The sequence below is a fragment of the Staurois parvus genome, unplaced genomic scaffold (genome assembly GCF_062004578.1).
Source record: "Staurois parvus isolate SC_StPar_1 unplaced genomic scaffold, SC_StPar_1.0 ptg002044l, whole genome shotgun sequence".
Classification (NCBI taxonomy): Eukaryota; Metazoa; Chordata; class Amphibia; order Anura; family Ranidae; genus Staurois; species Staurois parvus.
In genome coordinates this window covers 104491-122754 of record NW_028319840.1, presented here as the reverse complement: position 1 = coordinate 122754, position 18264 = coordinate 104491, and the positions used below count along the sequence as shown (strand labels likewise).

The 18264-nt window shown below is 48.7% G+C and overlaps 1 protein-coding gene across 1 annotated transcript in view; it reads right to left on the bottom strand.

Moving 5' to 3' along the window:
* Positions 1–3856: 3856 nt before the first annotated feature.
* PHOX2A (paired like homeobox 2A) overlaps positions 3857–18264 on the bottom strand; it is a 31811-nt gene continuing 17403 nt past the window's right edge. Inside the window, exons 2-3 of the mRNA XM_089664792.1 lie at positions 10741–10928; positions 3857–7226 (exon numbers count right to left, since the gene is read on the bottom strand). Of these exons, the coding sequence (XP_089520918.1) occupies positions 6798–7226; positions 10741–10928 (617 nt within the window). The 3' untranslated portion in view covers positions 3857–6797. The remainder of the gene's footprint in view (positions 7227–10740; positions 10929–18264) is intronic.

The following is an 18264-nucleotide window of genomic DNA, read 5'->3' as shown; positions in this document are numbered from 1 at the left end:
CGGAGGAAACCCACGCAGGCAAAGGGAGAACATGCAAACTCCAGGCTGGTGGTGCCAGGGTTGGGATTCGAACCTATGACCCGAGTACTGCCAGGCGGAAATGCTAACTATTTGTGCTGCCCACATACTTGGACCAATTTAGACAGGATTCAGTTCAGCTACCAGCATGTCTTTGGAGTGTGGGAGAAAACCGGAGTAAACTCACACAGGCACAGGGAGAACATGCAAACTCCAGGCAGGTGGTGCCCTGGCTGGGATTCGAACCGAAGACCCGAGTACTGCCAGGCGGAAGTGCTAACCATTTGTGCTGCCCACATACTAGGGCCAATTCAGACAGGAGCCAATTAACCTACCAGCATGTCTTTGGAATGTAGGAGGAAACCCACACAGGCACAGGGAGAACATGCAAACTCCAGGCAGGTGGTGCTGCTGTTGGGATTCGAACCTAGGACCCGAGTACTGCCAGGCGGAAGTGCTAACCATTTGTGCTGCCCACATACTAGGAACAATTTAGACAGGAGCCAATGAACCTACCAGCATGTCTTTGGAATGTGGGAGGAAACCAGAGGAAACCCATGCAGGCACAGGGAGAACATGCAAACTCCAGGCAGGTGGTGCTGCGGTTGGGATTCGAACCTACGACCTGAGTACTGCCAGGCGAAAGTGCTAACCATTTGTGCTGCCCACATACTAGGGACAGTTTAGACAGGAGCCAATGAACCTACCAGCATGTCTTTGGGATGTGGGAGGAAACCGCTGCAGTGTGTAGTAATGAGGTGACGAAGCGTGAAGCTTTTCAATAAATTAGTCTTTATTTGGGATTACCATAAATTGCAGATGGATCAATAAACGACATATCGGTGATCTCCCATCGCGTTCCTTCCATTACCTGTATACAGCGTCGTCCAATCAGACCTCACCAGTTCAGAAGATATACGGAGGTACACATAAGATACGGGATCGTCTCATGGAACGTCCCGTCGCCTGCAGCGTTCCGGAGACTGCGGCCGGTTGCCTGCTCTCCCATTGGTTGGAATCCTCGGAGGAATGCATTTCTGGGACTATCACCTGACAATTCGATGAAAATTGTAAACTTTGTAGCATTCGTAGGGCGTGGTCGGGTTTGGAATGTCAGTCTTTGGATGAAGAGGGAAAATATCGGATTGTAGGAGTCCCGACGTCCCTAGACGGACAAACCGCATGGAGGAGGCATTCAGCGTCCTAGAAGTCCGTATAGCACTTTATTAATGAATACAAGTTCATCACACGAAATATTAAAAACCAGAAAGGATCGATCGTTTTGCTGCAAACCTCTCATTACATTCACAAGAAAAGATCGATGTATAATATCACATATTGTGTGCAGATAATTGGTGGGAAGACTCTTCATTCTCAACACATATAAACATACAAAGGATTGATTATCCTGATTGTTGTTCGTTGACTCCCACTATGCGTGTATCTAATAAATCGCAACACGGATCAATATATATAAAATTTTGTAATAAAAAAAAAAACTAGTAAATTCTCAACGCGTTTCGTAGACCAATGGTGCACTTCCTCAGGGGGTCATTGAAGATAATTATCGGTGCACTTCCTCAGGGGATCATTGAAGATAATTATCGGTGCACTTCCTCAGGGGGTCATTGAAGGTAATTATAAGTTCACTTCCTCAGGAGATCATTGAAGGTCATTATCGGTGCACTTCCTCAGGGGGTCATTGAAGATAATTATCGGTGCACTTCCTCAGGGGATCATTGAAGGTAATTATTGGTGCACTTCCTCAGGGGGTCATTGAAGATAATTAAAGGTGCACTTCCAATAATTAAGGTAATTAAAGTGCACTTCCTCAGGGGATCATTGAAGGTAATTATAAGTGCACTTCCAATAATTAAGGTAATTAAGGTGCACTTCCTCAGGGGATCATTGAAGGTAATTATCGGTGCACTTCCTCAGGGGATCATTGAAGGTAATTTTTGGTGCACTGCCGATAATTAAGGAAATTAAGGTGCACTTCCTCAGGGGATCACTGAAGGTAATTATCGGTGCACTTCCTCAGGGGATCATTGAAGGTAATTATTGGTGCATTTCCTCAGGGGATCATTGAAGGTAATTATTGGTGCACTTCCGATAATTAAGGAAATTAAGGTGCACTTCCTCAGGGAGTCATTGAAGGTAATTATCAGTGCACTTTCGATAATTAAGGTAATTAACGTGCACTTCCTCAGGGGATCATTGAAGGTAATTAACGGTGCACTTCCTCAGGGGCTCATTGAAGGTCATTATCGGTGCACTTCCTCAGGGGATCATTGAAGGTCATTATCGGTGCACTTCCTCAGGGGATCATTGAAGGTAATTATTGGTGCACTTCCCCAGGGGATCATTGAAGGTAATTATCGGTGCACTTCCGATAATTAAGGTGCACTTCCGATAATTAAGGTGCACTTCCTCAGGGGATCATTGAAGGTAATTATCGGTGCACTTCCAATAATTAAGGTAATTAACGTGCACTTCCTCAGGGGATCAATGAAGGTAATTATCGGTGCACTTCCGATATTTAAGGTAATCAAGGTGTACTTCCTCAGGGGCTCATTGAAGGTAATTATCGGTGCACTTCCTCAGGGAATCATTGAAGGTGATTATCATTGCCCTTCCTCAGGGTATCATAGAAGGTAATTATTGGTGCACTTCCAATAATGAAGGTAATTAAGGTGCACTTCCTCAGGGGATCCCTGTATTACATAGAACACAATGTGGGGGAGGGTTACCAAAACTTGAGCAGCTGTGCATGGCAACCAATCAGCTTCTTTGATTTTCAAAGCTTAACAAGCTGAAGATAGAATCTGATTGGTTGCCACGAACAGCTGCTCCAAATTCTGTCTACTCCACTTCCGATACATCCCCCACCCCCAATATTTTCTATGTACCCTGTTCACAGCATACATATGCAGCAAACGCAGCTCGAGAGGGTGAACTAATCCCTTAAAATATTATTTACAAAGCTGAGGACAACATTTGGTATGGCCGTGTACTGATACGCAAGCGGTCTCTCTGTAAAGGATATTGATACTTTTATTATAATGATACATTTATATACTTTCAATAATTACCTTCAGTGTTTCCCTGAGGAAGTGCACTATTGGTCTATGAAACGCGTTGAGAATTTTTTTTTTAATTACAAAATTTTGAGTCATATTATATGTTGATCCGTGTTGTGATTTATTAGATACACGCATAGTGGGAGTCAATGAACAAAAATCAGGATAATCAATCCTTTGTATGTTTATATGTGAAAGTTCTGCTTTGTCCGGTTTACCTGTACAGGTGAGATCCTTCAGGCTGGAATTATTTTCTATGAATGACCAAATGACATGACTCCTTGATTGTCCTGAGTGCCTGTCTGCTGTGTGACTAAGTACATCCTGGCATTTATGATATGCAGCTGGCTAGTCCGACGCCCGCCGCCCCGATCCCTAGGGGCTAGCAAGGTGTTTATCTCCTCAGTCCGCTGAATTGCAGCCGGGGCGCTCACAAAGTGAAGCTCCACCTCCTGTAGCGTAGAATGGTTGCACCACACGAATTCTTCCCCAGATGCACTATGAAAAGCCTGCTGAATACAGCTGCAGAAACCAACCTGGCAGTGAGAATCATGCAGGACGCTAGCCTCCTCTCTGGCCTGGCTGTCATACCGATCCAGTGTTTTCAGTATGCTAGCCTGCAAGTTTTGACAGCATTTGCCATGATAGCCGGGTGACTAGCATTTTCGGGGGGTTTCTGTGGAGGGGAAGCTTCCGGCTGTCCTGAATATTGTGCAGTTTTGACTGACCTAAAGAAGAACTCTACACAAAAAATGGTCTGTTTTCCCTGAAACTTGTCAAATGTTTAATAGAAGATGATTACAATGATGTTGATTCCTTATTTACACCCCATTCCCTTCACCCCCCTGCATACCCTCTGAAATTTCAAATCAGGTTCACAGCGAGTGAGGAGGGAGCAGGCGAACAGCTGGAGTGAGCTTCACAAACACCTCGGAGGTGGGGCTGTGATGGAAAAACTAACTCTGCCGGAGGTGGGGCTGTGACACCAAAACTAACTCTGCCGGAGATGGAGCTGTGACACCAAAACTAACTCTGCCGGAGGTGGGGCTGTGACACCAAAACTAACCCTGCCGGAGGTGGGGCTGTGACACCAAAACTAGCTCTGCCGGAGGTGGGGCTGTGACACCAAAACTAACCCTGCCGGAGGTGGGGCTGTGACACCAAAACTAACCCTGCCGGAGGTGGGGCTGTGACACCAAAACTAACTCTGCCGGAGGTGGGGCTGTGACACCAAAACTAGCTCTGCCGGAGGTGGGGCTGTGACACCAAAACTAACTCTGCCGGAGGTGGGGCTGTGACACCAAAACTAGCTCTGCCGGAGGTGGGGCTGTGACACCAAAACTAGCTCTGCCGGAGGTGGGGCTGTGACACCAAAACTAACTCTGCCGGAGGTGGGGCTGTGACACCAAAACTAACCCTGCCGGAGGTGGTGCTGTGACACCAAAACTAACTCTGCCGGAGGTGGGGCTGTGACACCAAAACTAACTCTGCCGGAGGTGGGGCTGTGACACCAAAACTAACTCTGCCGGAGGTGGGGCTGTGACACAAAAAATTTGCACTGTCAGAGGTGGGGCTGGGATGCAAAAAATTGGTCCTTTTGAAGGTGGGGATGTGATGTAAAAATTAGCTCTGCCAGATGGGGGGCCATGACTTCAAAACTAGCTCTGCCGGAGGTGGGGCTGTGACACCAAAACTAGCTTTGCCGGAGGTGGGGCTGTGACACAACAAATTGGTCCTCTCAAAGGTGAGGCTGTGATGTACAAATTAGCTCTGCCAGAGGGGGGGGGCCATGACACCAAAATTAGCTCTGCCGAAGGTGGGGCTGTGACACCAAACTCGCTTGGCCGGAGGTGGGGCTGTGACACCAAAACTAGCTTGGCCGGAGGTGGGGCTGCAACACCAAAACGAACTCTGCTGGAGGTGGGGCTGCGACACCAAAATGAACTCTGCTGGAGGTGGGGCTGTGACACCAAAACTAGCTCTGCCGGAGGTGGGGCTGTGACACCAAAAACTGGTTCTGCTAGAGGATGGTGTGGGACGCAAAAATGAGGAAATGGCCGAGCAGCTGCATCCAAGCCTTCCATCACCAAGTGCAATGCAAAGCGTCGGATGCCGAGGTGTAAAGCACGCCGCCACTGGGCTCTAAAGCGGTGGAGGCGTGTTCTCTGGAGTGACCAATCACGCTTCTCTGCCTGGCAATCCGATGGATGTGTCTGGGTTTGGCGGTGGCCAGGAGAACGGTACTTGCCTGATTCCATTGTGTCAAGTGTACAGTTTGGTGGAGGGGGGATTATGGTGTGGGGTTGTTTTTCAGGGGTTGGGCTTGGCCCCCTAGTTCCAGTGAAGAGAAGGAAACAATTTCATGCTCCCAACTTTGTGAGAAGAGTTTGGGGATGGCCCCTTCCTGTTCCAACATGACTACCCACCAGTGCACAAAGCAAGGTCCATAAAGACATGCAGGAGCCAGTTTGGGGTGGAGGAACTTGACTGTCCTGCACAGAGTCCTGACCTCAACCCCATAGAAAACCTTTGGGATGAATTAGAGTGGAGACTGTGAGCCAGGCCTCCTCCCCCGACATCAGTGCCTGTCCTAACAAATGTGCTTCTGGAAGAATGGTCCAACCTTCCCATAGACACCCTCCTAAACCTTGTGGACGGCCTTCCCAGAAGAGTTGAAGCTGTTATAGCTGCAAAGGGCGGGGCCAACTCAATATTGAACCCTACGGACTGAGACTGGGAGGCCATTAAAGGTCATGTGCGTGGAAAGGGCGGGGCCAACTCAATATTGAACCCTACGGACTGAGACTGGGAGGCCATTAAAGGTCATGTGCGTGGAAAGGGCGGGGCCAACTCAATATTGAACCCTACGGACTAAGACTGGGAGGCCATTAAAGGTCATGTGCGTGGAAAGGGCGGGGCCAACTCAATATTGAACCCTACTGACTAAGACTGGGAGGCCATTAAAGGTCATGTGCGTGGAAAGGGCGGGGCCAACTTTATACTGAACCCTACTGACTAAGACTGGGAGGCCATTAAAGGTCATGTGCGTGGAAAGGGCGGGGCCAACTTTATACTGAACCCTACGGACTAAGACTGGGAGGCCATTAAAGGTCATGTGTGTGGAAAGGCCGGCGGCCCAATACTTTCGGCAATGTAGTGTATCTATAGCCGGTTGCTACATAGAGGCCTTTGTGTGTGCCCGGTGTTCTCCTTTAAGAGGTAAAAATATACAATTCATTTCATATACAACACAAATCCTTTAAAAAGTAAAAATCCAAAACATAAATCGGTGTTTTCTAGTCAGAAAAGAACTGAAAGAAAAAAAGAAACCGAACTACTTAAATACAATAAATAATAAATAAACGTGAATAAAGCGGGCTGCGGCTTGATGGGCGGTACCGCGGCGTCCGTGAAAGGTGTACCGTACATCCGCTGGTTCAGATCCCTATTTCTTTTAAAGGGCGCCTCAGTCTCTCAATGTACATGGAAGTCGCCCGCGGGCCCTACGCCCGACACGGGGCAGACACGTGAGGTTATGGGGACATATACATGGAAGGTCCTTCTCCCCAAAACTGACGGTTTTCTATATATAACCACGAAGTCTATAAATCAGATTTTGGGGTCTGTCCGCGTTGTGTTGGGTTTTATTTTCGTTTTTTTATACAATTTGCGGGTTTTTGGGGGTTTTTTGGCCTTCTTCTAGAACAGGTTTGTTTTGAGGGCGTTCGGCTTCCGGTGGAAGGTGGAAAGGACTCCGGCGAAGGGTCCGGGGACGGCGTCGGCCGGCTGCCAGGCTTTGAGGAGGTCGGCTGTGTTGGCGCTGCTGCTGGTCGGGATGCCGGGCCACACGGGGGCCTTCAGGCTCTGGGCCGCGTGGCTCGGCACCAGGTTGGCCACCGTGCTGGGGCTGGGGCTGAGGCTGGGGCTGTTGAGGCTGGCGGCGGTGGGCAGGGAGGCCGTGCTGTCGGGCGTCGGGCTGCAGTTGGACTCTTTGGACTCGTCGTCCTCGGAGGAGGACCTGGGGTCTGACTTTTTACCGCTCGAGCCGCTGCTGGAGTTGCTCCCCGACTTGGAGTTGGCCGCCCGCTCCTGCTTGCGAAATTTGGCTCGCCGGTTTTGAAACCAGACCTGAAAAAAAAAAAAGATTGAAATTGCAGATTTTTACTGAGAGGCATCTTAGACCCTAACATTTATTTTTCTGGCAAAGTGGGTTTGGGTCGCCAAAAATCTGTTTTTGGTTTTGATTTGAGATATGTTGGAAGGTGCAATAGTGGGTTTGCAGCACCTTCTAGATACGTTGGAAGGTGCAGGTGGGTTTGCAGCACCTTCTAGATACGTTGGAAGGTGCAATGCTGGGTTTGCAGCACCTTTGAGATACATTGGAAGGTGCAATGCTGGGTTTGCAGCACCTTTGAGATACATTGGAAGGTGCAATGCTGGGTTTCCAGTACCTTCTAGATACGTTGGAAGGTGCAATGCTGGGTTTGCAGTACCTTTGAGATACGTTGGAAGGTGCAATGGTGGGTTTGCAGTACCTTTGAGATACGTTGGAAGGTGAAATGGTGGGTTTGCAGCACTTTCTAGATACATTGGAAGGTGCAGGTGGGTTTGCAGCACCTTTGAGATACGTTCGAAACAAAGGTGCTGCAAACCCACCATTGCACCTTCCAACGTATCTCGAAGGTGCTGCAAACCCACCATTGCACCTTCCAACGTATCTCGAAGGTGCTGCAAACCCACCATTGCACCTTCCAACGTATCTCGAAGGTGCTGCAAACCCACCATTGCACCTTCCAACGTATCTCGAAGGTGCTTCAAACCCACCATTGCACCTTCCAACGTATCTCGAAGGTGCTGCAAACCCACCATTGCACCTTCCAACGTATCTCACAGGTGCTGCAAACCCACCATTGCACCTTCCAAGAGGGCTGACAATACTGTAAGACCACTGCTGAAATTCCAGCAATGTGGTCCCCTCCCCCATTGCTTCTGGGGACTGACCTCCTGTCCTGGTCCTGGAGGAGGAAGTGACATGGCAAGAGGCCCCAGTTGCCACTGTACTGTGGGAGAACGGGACCTAATGAGGAGATGTTCCCTCGCCCTTACTCTTTTTTACCAGAAGATGTCCTCAGCCTCCTAGGTTGACTGACGCCCAGCATCACCATAGAAGTGCAGGGTGTCATAGACCCCTCCCCTGAGGGGGCAACGCTACAGAAGTCTGTATTCAAAGCGTAATGGTCATGTGACTTCCACTCTCTGCATTACGGAGGACTGCCCATGGCCAGTAGAAGGTCCCAGGAGGATCCAGTGGGTCATGTGACCAGAGCAAAAAAAAAAAAAAAAAGAAGGAGATCTGGTCTCCACTCTTCCACTCTACTGTACAAATATGAGAACATTTGTTTGTGAATGCCCAATTTTCAACTACAGCTGCCCCCCTGCTGTACCTCTTCTTCACCCCAAGATGTCCTCAGTCTTCTGGGTTGAATGATGCCCAGTATCGCTGAGGACATACTATGAGTGCAGAGTGTCGCAGACCCCGCCCCCGAGGAGGCATCACTACAACAGCCTGCATTCAAAGTGTATTGGTGCAGAGAATGGTGCTGATGTCATTCATTCTTTCATTATATGAAGAAAGAGGAGTCTACAAAGTCACATGACTTTGGAAAAAAAAATCAAGTAAAATTAAAAAAAAAAAAACAAACCCATAAAATGAATTTCAATAAAAAATTAATTAAATATTGTGGTTTTCTTTTTTATTTGGGAAATTTTGCAAAAATATTTATCAACGGCCAACTTCACGTAAATCTAATAATTGCGCTTTGTGTCGCCGTTCCTATTTCCACTCCGGTGGTAAGATCCCCCCCCCCCCGACTCTGTAGCCATCACAGAGGCAAAGGATGGTGTCATCCTCCCCCCAACCTTGTGGGAGGGGCAACCACACAAACCACTTCGAGGAAACATCCCCTAGATTCTCCTTTGGTATTTACTGAACGTTGGTTCCATGTCCTGATCCTCAGTATTATCACTATCCTGAAACAGGAAGAGCAGGTGTTCTGACAGCCCTTTCATTTCACTTGCTGCATGCTTGCAGTGGATCAGTGAAATTATGGCAGCCAGAGACAGCCAGGGAAACAGCATTCTCAGAAAGAGATCAGCAATGGCAGCCTTTGTGTTTTTCCCATGACACGGGGGGTTCAGGTTCTAGGGCTGCCATTCTGCCCCCCCCCCCCCCCTTCCTTACTACCTTTTGAGTTGCTGACCCTTAGGTTTGGGTTCCAGGGCCATCATCCTGACCCCGCTCCTGACTACTTGGTGAGTTGCTGATCCCCCTAATAAAAACATAGAAAAGTGACGGCAGAAACAGACCGAGTGGTCCATCAAGTCTGCCTGTTTTTTTTTTTGGGGGGGGGGGGTTGGGGGAGGAGGAGTGTTTGGCTTTTTTTTGGTGAGTTGCTGACCGTTGGGCTTGGGTTTCAGGGCCATCATCCTGACCCCCCTTTTTACTACTTGGTGATTTGCTTACCCTTGGGTTCAGGTTCCAAGGCCATCATCCTGACCCCCCTCCTTACTACTTGGTGAGTTGCTGACCCTTAGGTTTGGGTTCCAGGGCCATCATCCTGACACCCCCTCCTTACTACTTGGTGAGTTGCTGACCCTTAGGTTTGGGTTCCAGGGCCATCATTCTGACCCCCCTCCTTACTACTTGGTGAGTTGCTGACCCTTGGGTTCGGGTTCCAGGGCCATCATTCTGATCCTCCCAATGGAAACATAGGAGAGTGACGGCAGAAAAAGACCGAGTGGTCCATTGAGTCTGCCTGCTTTTTTTTTTTGGGGGGGGTGGGGGGGGGGTTGTGTGTTTTTTTTGTTTTTGTTTTTCCTTTTTTTTTGGTGAGTTGCTGACTGTTGGGGTTGGGTTTCAGGGCCATCATCCTGACCCTCCTCCTTACTACTTGGTGAGTTGCTGACCCATGGGTTTGGGTTCCAGGGCCATTATTCTGACCCCCCTCCTTACTACTTGGTGAGTTGCTGACCCTTGGGTTCAGATTCCAAGGCAGTCATCCTCATGCCTCCTTGCTAGTTGGTGAGTTGCTGACCCTTGGGTTTGGGTTCCAGGGCCATCATCCTGACCCCCTCCCTCCTTACTACTTGGTGAGTTGCTGACCCTTGGGTTCGGGTTCCAGGGCTGTCATCCTGACCCCCCTTCTTACTACTTGGTGAGTTGTTGACCCTTGGGTTCAGGTTCCAAGGCCGTCATCCTGACCCCCCTCCTTACTACCTGGTGAGTTCTTGACCTTTGGGTTCAGGTTCCTGGGCTGTCATCTTGTTCCCCCTGCTGACCCACAACCCACATGTCCTGAAACGTCACTGCCACTATGCTTGTTCCAAGTCATTGGCTGAGCAAGCCATGAAGGGAGGAGAAGGATGACAGTCCTGGAACCTGCTCTCTCACCAACAAGCCACAATGGCCAACACAATCATGGAAGCCTCCAATGACCTCCATTGAACCTTCTCCTTAAAACCTCCAACCTGGACTTGCCCACCTTGAAAATATCCCAGTCACCGGTACATCCAGCAAGTATAATTCTGAAACAAAAACGTTTCTGCTCCACTCAAAACTGAAAAGGTTCGGTGGGCTGGTTACCTGCACCCGGGCCTCTGTCAGGTCTATCTTGAGGGCCAGTTCTTCTCGGGTGTAGATATCGGGGTAGTGGGTTTCCGCGAAGACTCTCTCCAGCTCTTTCAGCTGTGAACTGGTGAAGGTGGTCCGGATCCTCCGCTGCTTCCTCTTCTCGTTGATGCTGGACGGGTCAGAGAAAAACTTGTAGGGGACTGTCAGAGAGAAAGAGAGACACCACCATCAACCCAACGTTCCTAAAACCACCGTCACCCCAACGTTCCTATACCCCCGTCACCACAACGTTCCTACAACCACCGTCAACCCAACGTTCCTACAACCCCCGTCAACCCATTGTTCCTACAACCCCCGTCACCCCAACGTTCCTACAACCCCCGTCACCCCAACGTTCCTACAACCCCCGTCACCCCAACGTTCCTACAACCCCCATCACCCCAACGTTCCTACAAACACCGTCAACCCAACGTTCCTATAACCCCAGTCACCACAACGTTCCTACAACCCCGTCACCACAACGTTCCTACAACCACCGTCAACCCAACGTTCCTACAACCACCGTCAACTCAACGTTGCTACAACCACCGTCAACCCCTACGTTCCTACAACCCTCGTCAACCCAACGTTCCTACAACGACTGTCAACCCAACGTTCCTACAATCCCCGTCACCCCAACGTTCCTACAACCCCCGTCACCCCAACGTTCCTACAACCCCCATCACCCCAACGTTCCTACAACCACTGTCACCCCAACGTTCCTACAACCCCCATCACCACAACGTTCCTACAACCACCGTCACCCCAACGTTCCTACAACTACCGTCAACCCAACGTTCCTATAACCCCCGTCACCACAACGTTCCTACAACCACCGTCAACCCAACGTTCCTATAACCCCCGTCACCACAACGTTCCTACAACCCTCGTCAACCCAACATTCCTACAACGACTGTCAACCCAACGTTCCTACAATCCCCATCACCCCAACGTTCCTACAACCCCCGTCACCCCAACGTTCCTACAACCCCCATCACCCCAACGTTCCTACAACCACCGTCACCCCAACGTTCCTATAACCCCCGTCACCACAACGTTCCTACAACCACCGTCAACCCAACGTTCCTACAACCCTCGTCACCACAACGTTCCTACAACCACCGTCAACCCAACGTTCCTACAACCCCCATCAATCCAACATTCCTTCAACCCAATGTTCCTACAACCCGCATCAACCCAACATTCCTTCAACCCAACGTTCCTACAACCCCCATCAACATGCAGATAATAGTTCCCGATTCTCACAGATCCCAAAGTCTGACCACTTGTGGTCTGTTCAATCTGGATTTTAAACGGTAAAACACTTGATGATCCTTCCAGAAATCTAGTGTGCTGATAACTTCCTGTGCTCTCTGCCTATGCTGTACTCTTCCCAGCTATTATCTATGTGGACTACAGAACACCTCTCCTTATGGAGAGATTGGGGGGGGGGACACTTCCGTGTCTTAGGGTGACAACGCTGAGTCGCTGCACTGTATCAATGGAGGAGCAGTGTTGTCACCTTAGACTACAATGCCTTCCCCTCTCCTCATCTCCATTGCTTAGGGAGGAAGAGTTGTATGGTTCATGGAAGTTAGCTGGGAAAGCTGATGACATTGTGCACAGGAAGTGACAAGGACACAGCATTTGGGGCGGGATCAACAGGTACTTTCTGGATCTGCTGAGAACGTCCTCAGCTGGATAAAAAAAAACCCAAAAAACGAAAAAAAAAAACTAATGCAGCCCCCCTCACCTAAGGACTGGTAATCTGCAATGTATGACTGCTTTGGGTTTGGATCCAGCTTAGCTGGGTTTATGTGTAACATTTTATTCCATTGTTTTTTTTTTCTATTAATTAATAAATACGTAATAATACATAAAAATAAGAATGATACATTTGGAATGAAAGATAGAATTATAATAAAGGTTCTGTGTGAGCAGGCGTGGTGTATTTTTATGTTCAACGTTCTCTTCAGTATGTTGTAACAGGCCCGTTCATTCATCAGCTGCATCGGGCGGCCCATTCATTCATCATCAGCATCAGGCGGCCCATTCATTCATCAGCTGCATCAGGCGGCCCATTCATTCATCAGCATCGGGCGGCACGTTCATTCATCATCAGCATCAGGCGGGCCATTCATTCATCAGCATCGGGCGGCACGTTCATTCATCATCAGCATCAGGCGGCCCATTCATTCATCAGCTGCATCGGGCGGCCCATTCATTCATCAGCATCGGGCGGCACGTTCATTCATCATCAGCATCAGGCGGCCCATTCATTCATCAGCTGCATCGGGCGGCCCATTCATTCATCATCAGCATCAGGCGGCCCATTCATTCATCAGCTGCATCAGGCGGCCCATTCATTCATCAGCATCGGGCGGCACGTTCATTCATCATCAGCATCAGGCGGGCCATTCATTCATCAGCTGCATCAGGCGCCCCATTCATTCATCAGCATCACCCGCCTATGTAATGATCAGATATCCCAGGTAATCGGGTGACATCACCACATCTCACATTCAGCATCAGGCGGCCCGTTCGTTCATCAGCAGCATTAGGCGGCCCATTCATTCATCAACAGCATCAGGCGGTCCATTCATTCATCAGCATCAGGCGGCCCATTCATTCATCAGCAGCATCAGGCAGCCCGTTCATTCATCAGCAGCATCAGGCGGCCCATTCATTCATCAGAAGCATCAGGCGGCCCATTCATTCATCAGAAGCATCAGGCGGCCCATTCATTCATCAGCATCAGACGGCCCATTCATTCATCAGCAGCATCAGACGGCCCATTCATTCATCAGCTGCAGCGGGCGGCCCGTTCATTCATCATCATCGGGCGGCCCGTTCATTCGTCATCAGCATCGGGCGGCCCATTCATTCATCAGCAGCAGCGGGCAGCCCGTTCATTCATCATCAGCATCAGGCAGCCCATTCATTCATCAGCTGCATCAGGCGGCCCATTCATTCATCAGCATCAGGCGGCCCATTCATTCATCAGCAGCATCGGGCGACCCGTTCATTCATCATCATCGGGCGGCCCATTCATTCATCATCAGCATCGGACGGCCCGTTCATTCATCAGCAGCATCGGGCGACCCGTTCATTCATCATCATCGGGCGGCCCATTCATTCATCATCAGCATCGGGCGGCCCGTTCATCAGCAGCATCGGGCGGCCCATTCATTCAGCAGCAGCATCAGGCGGCTCATTCATTCATCAGTAGCATCAGGCGGCCCATTCATTCATCATCAGCATCAGGTGGCCCATTTATTCATTAGCAGCATGTACCGAGCCCAGCAAGCTGAGCCAAGGAAGCATCACCCGCCTATGTAATGATCAGATATCCCAGGTAATCGGATGACATCACCACATCTCACATTCAGCATCAGGCGGCCCGTTCGTTCATCAGCAGCATTAGGCGGCCCATTCATTCATCAACAGCATCAGGCGGTCCATTCATTCATCAGCATCAGGCGGCCCATTCATTCATCAGCAGCATCAGGCAGCCCGTTCATTCATCAGCAGCATCAGGCGGCCCATTCATTCATCAGCAGCATCAGGCAACCCGTTCATTCATCAGCAGCATCAGGCGGCCCATTCATTCATCAGAAGCATCAGGCGGTCCATTCATTCATCAGCATCAGACGGCCCATTCATTCATCAGCAGCATCAGGCGGCCCGTTCATTCATCAGCAGCATCAGGCGGCCCATTCATTCATCAGAAGCATCAGGCGGCCCATTCATCATCAGCGTGTACGGAGCCCAGAGAGCTGAGCCAAGGAAGCATCGCCCGCCTGTGTAATGAGCAGATATCCCAGGTGATCTGATGACATCACCACATCTCACATTCAGTGGCGTTTCCCATTCCTCTGTAGGCCTTCTAAGGACAATAAGTTCTCGGCTTCACACTGTATGCACAGTTGGGGGCCCCTGCGGAGCCCCTGCGGAGCCAATAATGGCCGCCTGGGGACAGTTCAGTGATGCAAATTGCCGGGGAATTAGTGATTGCTTTGAAGCCGTAATCCTTTCTGGCATCTAATCCTCAGCTGGAGGACCACCGACCGGCCGCTGAGTCTCGAGGAAAACATTTTTTCCCTGGAATTCCTCTCGTTCAGTCACATGAAGTAGTGTCCCCCACTTGATGATTTTCCCCCTCTGTTCCTGTTTTGGTGACAACTCAAAAATGTTGGATTTCCCCTCGCTACCTGTCTCAGAGAAGGTGGCCACAGGGACAAAAAAAAGAAAGGATGACCATCCCTCGAGGTCCATAGGTAGCCATAAGCAACCTGCCGGAGGGTCTAACCCTTCCATGCTCCGTCCAAAACTATACAAGAAAAAAATTGTCTTTGTATGCCCTTTGAGTGACAAGTGTTCTGTAGTCCTGCCCCTAGGGTGACAACGCTGCTCCTCCACTGGTACAATACAGTGGGTGTTGTCACCGCAATACGGGAAGTGTGGTACTGGCAGGATCACCAGGTGCAAATAAAAGGGAAAAATCCTAAAAAAAGAAAACAAATGCAGCTGCCAGATCTAAGGACTTTCTGATGGCCTACAGACCCCCCTCCCATGTCATTGAGAAGAAGGGTAAGTGTTCTGTAGTCCTGCCCTAGGGTGACAAAACTGTTCCTCCACTGGTACAATACGGTCAGCGTTGTCACCCTAATACAGGAAGTGTGGTACTGGCAGGATCACCAGGTGCAAATAAAAGGGAAAAACCCTAACAAAATGGACTTTCTGTTGGCCTACTGAACCACCCCCCATGTCATTGAAAAGACAGGTAGGTGTTCTGTAGTCCTGCCCTAGGGTGACAACGCTGCTCCTCCACTGGTACAATACCAACGGTCAGTGTTGTCACCCTAATACAGGAAGCTTGGTACTGGCAGGATCACCAGGTGCAAATAAAAGGGAAAAAACTTAAATAAACTCATGCAGCTGCCAGATCTAGGGACTCTCTGCCGGCCTACAGAACCCCCCCCCCATGTCATTGAGAAGATGCGTAAGTGTTCTGCAGTCCTGCCCTAGGGTGACAACGCTGCTCCTCCACAGAGAGTGTTGTCACCGTAATACAGGAAGTGTGGTACTGGCAGGATCACCAGATGCAAATAAAGGGTGAAAAAGACTAAAAAAGAAAACAAATGCAGCCGCCAGATCTAAGGACTGGTAAGCTGCGATATACAACATTTTTATTCTTGGGTTTAAATATATCTTTACGATTTATTAATCAAAAATCGACGAGATTTTAGTGTTTTGGGTGCAACCAAATGGTGTGTGAAGTGCAGTGATCTGTACAATGCCTATGTCAGTTCCTGGGACCTGGCAGCATCCTCACGTTCTCAGTGAGCCTAGGAAACTACTGAGGAACCGTCCAATGAACATCTGAGGAACCGACCAATGAACATCTGAGGAACCAACCAATGAACATCTGAGGAACCACCCAATCAACATCTGAAGAACTGTCCAATGAACATCTGAAGAACCGTCCAATGAACATCTGAAGAACCGACCAATGAACATCTGAAGAACCATCCAATGAACATCTGAAGAACCGTCCAATGAATATCTGAAGAACCGACCAATGAACATCTGAAGAACCGTCCAATGAACAGCTGAAGAACCGTCCAATGAACAGCTGAAGAACTCACCAATGAATATCTAAGGAACCAACCAATGAACAACTGAAGAACCGACCAATGAACATCTGAAGAACCGACCAATGAACATCTGAAGAACCGTCCAATGAACAGCTGAAGAACCGTCCAATGAACATCGCAAGAACTGACCAATGAACATCTGAGGAACCGACCAATGAACATCTGAAGAACCGTCCAATGAACAGCTGAAGAACCGTCCAATGAACAGCTGAAGAACTCACCAATGAATATCTAAGGAACCAACCAATGAACAACTGAAGAACCGACCAATGAACATCTGAAGAACCGACCAATGAACAGCTGAAGAACCGTCCAATGAACATCAGAAGAACCCACCAATGAACATCTGAAGAACCGACCAATGAACATCTGAAGAACCATCCAATGAACATCGGAAGAACCCACCAATGAACAGCTGAAGAACCGTCCAATGAACATCAGAAGAACCCACCAATGAACATCTGAAGAACCGACCAATGAACATATGAAGAACCGTCCAATGAACAGCTGAAGAACTCACCAATGAATATCTAAGGAACCGACCAATGAACATCTGAAGAACCGACCAATGAACAACTGAAGAACCGACCAATGAACATCTGAAGAACTGTCCAATGAACAGCTGAAGAACTCACCAATGAACATCTGAAGAACTGTCCAATGAACAGCTGAAGAACTCACCAATGAACATCTGAAGAACTGTCCAATGAACAGCTGAAGAACTCACCAATGAACATCTGAAGAACTCACCAATGAACATCTGAAGAACCAACCAATGAACATCTGATGAACCGACCAATGAACATCTGATGAACCGACCAATGAACATCTGAAGAACCGACCAATGAACATCTGAAGAACTCACCAATGAACATCAGAAGAACTGTCCAGTGAACATCTGAAGAACTCACCAATGAACATCTGAAGAACCGACTAATGAACATCTGAAAAACTGACCAATGAACATCTGAAAAACCGACCAATTAACATCAGAAGAACTGTCCAGTGAACATCTGAAGAACCGACCAATGAACATCTGAATAACTGCCCAATGAACATCAGAAGAACTGTCCAGTGAACATCTGAAGAACCGACCAATGAACATCTGACGAACCGACCAATGAACATCTGAAATACCGACCAATGAACATCTGAAGAACTGACCAATGAACATCTGAAGAACTGACCAATGAACATCTGAAGAACCGACCAATGAACATCTGAATTACTGACCAATGAACATCTGATATATCGACCAATGAACATCTGAAGAACCGTCCAATGAACATCTGAAGAACCGACCAATGAACATCTGAATTACTGACCAATGAACATCTGATATATCGACCAATGAACATCTGAAGAACTGACCAATGAACATCTGAAGAACTGACCAATGAACATCTGAAGAACTGACCAATGAACATCTGAAGAACCGACCAATGAACATCTGAAGAACTTACCAAAGAACATCAGAAGAACTCACCAATGAACATCTGAAGAACCGACCAATGAATATCTGAAGAACTCACCAATGAACATCTGATGAACCGACCAATGAACATCTGAAGAACTCACCAATGAAGCAACTGATTATCCAGCAAGTTTACCAGCCAAGGAACTTACAAAGGAATAAACCAAAGAAAGTAACCAAGGAACCAATCGAGGAACAGACCAAGGAAATGACTGCGGAACTGACCGAGGAACCATCTGTGGAAACGACGAAAGAATTGACCAATGAACCAACCAATGACCTGTGGAAGCAATCGAGGAGCCGATCAATGAAATGACCAATGACACACCCTAGGGACTGACCAAGGAACCAATCGAGGAACAGACG